This window comes from Chrysoperla carnea, chromosome 2, assembly GCF_905475395.1.
Source record: "Chrysoperla carnea chromosome 2, inChrCarn1.1, whole genome shotgun sequence".
Lineage (NCBI taxonomy): Eukaryota > Metazoa > Arthropoda > Insecta > Neuroptera > Chrysopidae > Chrysoperla > Chrysoperla carnea.
In genome coordinates, this window is record NC_058338.1 from 21,583,063 (window position 1) to 21,587,507 (window position 4,445).

General features: G+C 30.1%; 1 protein-coding gene across 1 annotated transcript; it reads right to left on the minus strand.

Moving 5' to 3' along the window:
- Positions 1-2,904: 2,904 nt before the first annotated feature.
- Positions 2,905-4,145, minus strand: LOC123293339 (centrosomal and chromosomal factor-like). The gene has a single exon (XM_044874124.1). The coding sequence runs from the start codon at positions 3,928-3,930 to the stop codon at positions 2,941-2,943; it is 990 nt and encodes a 329-aa protein (XP_044730059.1). The 5' UTR covers positions 3,931-4,145; the 3' UTR covers positions 2,905-2,940.
- Positions 4,146-4,445: the final 300 nt, after the last annotated feature.

The window sequence follows — 4,445 nt, forward strand, 5'->3', positions numbered from 1 at the left end:
AATCTTCTCGAATAGAAATGTTCCAGGCTCGTCCCTTGAAATCAAATTGAAAGTCAAAGTACTATAAGAGATATTTTTCCGATGTACCACCCAAGAGTAGAATTTTTCTAGTAAGCGTGATTTTCACCCAAGAATACTAAAAATTTTTTAAAAACGGAAACGTGGCACCTCAATAAGCTTCATCTACTTATGCAATAGAAAAGTTGCATTAAATTTGTTTTGTCACAAATTCGAAAATAAATGAAAAAATAATTCGCCTCATTTTTTTTTTAAATTAATGATTGGTTGTGACGTCTTGGTATCCCCACTGAGGCTGAGAGCCAATCGAAATCACGCTAAATTAACATTTTCGGCTTGTTTCCATGTAAAATTGTTATAATAAAAAGCAATATATTGACGTCACTAGCATTTGAATTTACAATTTATAAAAACTATTTTCAAAAGTAAAATTACATGAAAAATCACCTTTATGTATTTAACCAGTTGAATTACTTTTTGTATTGTAGTTTTCAAAAGTGAGTATGATTATTCGAATATTTACACCCGTCGCGACGATATTAAAAAAGGTGAGCCAATGTAAACTAAGCTATTACAATTTCGTCGATATATTCTGCAAATAAAACATAGGCGGAACAAAAAAAAAGTTCTATATAGGTTATAGAATAGACAACTGGTCATTATAAATCACGTCTAAGCGTAATCACACGTAACTGCAAGTTATATATATATAACCATTAACATATGGATATAGTAAGTTGTTATACAGTTAAAAGTGTAAAAAAAAATCTATAGAATAGTCATGCGCAACGAATAACTATCAAATAGAAATTTTTACTACAGAAAGAAAAAAAATTGCAAATACGTGCGTAACAATTTGAAAATAAAAAGATATTTTTTTTTACAAATGTGACCCGTTTTACAAAGTTACCCGATTAAGCGATTTTTTTGTGTGGCTATAGAGTACTGTTTTTCAAAAATAAGGCGAAAATTGTGGTTATTCAAATATTTAAAACGAGCACACAATTTGTAAAATACAATAATATGCCTGATTTTTTCATCCCAAAACATTTTCATAGAGAAAATTCATTTTAAATAAGATTTGTTTGCTTTCAATTTTTTGTAATATTTATTAAAGCTTAACTAGGTCACGGGAGGTACTACTCTTAACTCCCTTTTATTTGTTAATTATCCCCCGGAAATTTTCACATTTGAGCTAAGAAAAATTTAAAAGATGATGTTTTAATATGACGTACGCATACGGGGGTGGGGGCTCCTTATAAGGGGACGAAAAAATCAGGCTTTACAATAAATAACAATTAGTGATATATTTAAATTTGTTTAAGGCTCAATTTCTAAGTTTTTTTTTTTGGTAGAAATAAGAAAAAAATATATGTAATATATTCAAAAACGAATACATTTTTTTGTTATAACATTTAATTTTTTTAGAGCCTAATTTTATGTCAATATGTCATTTAATAAGGTTAATATGGCGGATACAGTCATTTTTTGGCATTTTCTAGTATTAACTAGTAACATAGTTTCTTGTTTTAAATATTATTTATGTAGTAATATAGTAATTACATAAAAGTGGATAAGAGTGGCTGTTACAGAGGAAACTAACAAAATTATATGAAATTAACTTTTATAATTCTTTGAAATTAAACCGTTCGAAATACTTAAATAACCTTGGTAATTCCCTCTTATGAAGAAATAATACTGTTCGATTTATTAAATCAAAATCATAATTTGGGACTATTCAACGATATAATCAATAATAAATAATCTGTTTACTATAATTAGAATCATAAAGGTATGAAAAATTAAATTATTTATCCTGTCGAAATAAAAATTGATGTTCCAATTAATTTGAAATCAAATTAAATAGCCCCTTAAATTAACAAAAAAAAAAGTCCGTAACTCTCAATCTTAAAACAAAATTGACTTAAGAATTAAAAATTAATCGTATACAGAATCATAGGCGAAAAAAAATCGAAAAAGAAAATTAACCATATACAGGGCGCTCTGTTATTAACTGCAGATCGTTGGCCTACAGAATAAGCTCATAAAGACGAACAAAAAATCTCTTTACCAAATTTCGATCTGAGGCCAGATTCAGGAGATGTGCCTATGGGAAAATAGAAAGATTTATGAATTCACAAACCTATCAAATTCATTAAATTAGTAGGTGTCACTTCGAGGAGACTATCATAAAACAATAACAAAAGTAGCCAAATAGAGTTTTTTTTGTAATAATTTTGCATATTAATTTATTTTGTTAGTTATCTCGCAAAGTACACCTCATATCCAAAAGTGGAAAATAACTTTTTCCTTCGTCTTTATGAGCTCATTCTGCAGGTCTGCAGTCAATAACAGAACGCCATGTATACAAAATAAAAAAAAAGGAAGAAAGATACAAAGTTAAATTAATTCCAAAAAAAATAACAATTCTTTTTGATATGGAAAATTTCTCAGGAATATTATCAATCACATTTTTTTTTTCACTTTCTCACGTTTGTGGTATCCAGGTAGATTGTAGTTGTCACTGAATTTGAAGCGTCTTCCAAGAAAACACCGTGTTTTGATGAATTATACATATTGGCTTCCAAATCATGAATAAATTTCACATGAGAAAGTATTTTTTTAATTAATTTTTTTTTTTTTATAACTGACAAAATCCACTGGGTTTTAGAGATACAAAAAAAAAATAATCCACAATTTGGTCAAAGAAAAAAACCACAAAAAATCACCAGATTTAATTTTTTTTCATTTTTAAAAAAAAGATATCAAAAGTTTTCACAATGATAAAGAGGTTTCACCACAATTTTCTTTTAATTAAATTTGTAAGGTTTTGAAAATATTATTAATTTACCACCTAAAATTAATTATAAATTAAAATCACTAGCTTTTTTATTTTTGTTTTAAATTAATTTTTTTGCTGTTTTACACATTATAACATGATATTTGCTGCATTTGGGCAATTTGTGGGCCCATTGCTAATGCGGCAACACTCATATATGGATGTAATCGATGTGTTGGTAAATGATACTGTCGATATTTACCCGAAATAGCATGTTTACTTTGTTTACATGATGACGAAGAACCAACACCAGCTGTTGTATGATGATGTGTGGATTGTTGATCCGGTTGATGTTGTAATTGATGTAATAAGGTAACTTGAGGTTCAGGAAACCGTTCGGCGGCTAATGGACTATGATTTGTATTCCATAATCCACCGCCATCAATTGTGGATGCATTATTATACATTCCAGTAACAATATTCGATACCGCTGCACCACCGGCACAACTTGATAAATGTTTGGTAGTACCGACGGTAGATGGTATCGTCGTGGGTTTATTAAATTGATGTAATTCTAAATTGGTATTCCATTGTGGTTGTCGACTATTTGATGTATTAGTTGATATATTTTGTGGATGAATTTGATGAGGATGATGATGATGATATTGAGGAACCGTTGTTTGCTGTTGTTGTTGAGAATACATTAGATTCGTATTGGTGTTTGCTGTATTACGTAATAGATTGGTATTTTGTTGAACTAATATTCGATTACTTCGTGAGGAATTTTGACTATTTGATGATGTTGAGGATGTACTTGAAGCGGTTGAAGCAACCACTGAGGCAGCACCTCGTCCAGGTAAATTATTAATAAATGGACTACGACGCTGTGCCTCAATCTTTCGAAAATAACATGGATGTATCATTAATAGTGGATCAATTTTCCCATTTGTAGATGGGGGTGGTTTCACTTGACTGGGTAATTCATATTCAACACTACAATCCACATGTAATGGTCGCGAATAATCTTTCTGTTGTACAGATGATATTCGAGTATTCGACGTTGTCGAATTATTTTGATGATGTTGGATTTGTTGAGTTGATGTAGAAGATGGTAATGCTAATTCGTACAACATTTTGCCATAATATTTTAACACACTCTCACTTTTTAAAAAACGTAACAAAACAAAACAAAAATACAAAAAAAACACCAGTCTTGATTGGTTGTCTCTCTCTTTCTAACACACACTGTTTAATAGTGAATTGGTATATAAAAAACAAAGCACATTTAATAATATAACCAACACTGACTGACTGTCTGTGAAGAACTGAATTGTGTTATCAAACGTTGTCTACGAGTGAGCTCTGAATGTATACTGCAATCGTGTGTTTTCGTTAAATATTTCGACTGACTGGTCTACACCCCCCACTACTCTAGTATACTGCCAACTATATCGCCGTCATCGTTATGTTAAAACGATTTGTGTGCTTGTGACTGAAATAGAGGTGGGTTAGTGTGTGTGTTTGATGGAAGAAAGGGATGGGTGTATAAGGTATATTGGTCTATTTGATGGATACTTATACGTTATTTTTCAACCAGAAATTGTCTTTCTGTGTAAAAATACACGAAATATCTCAAATATGAACTTGC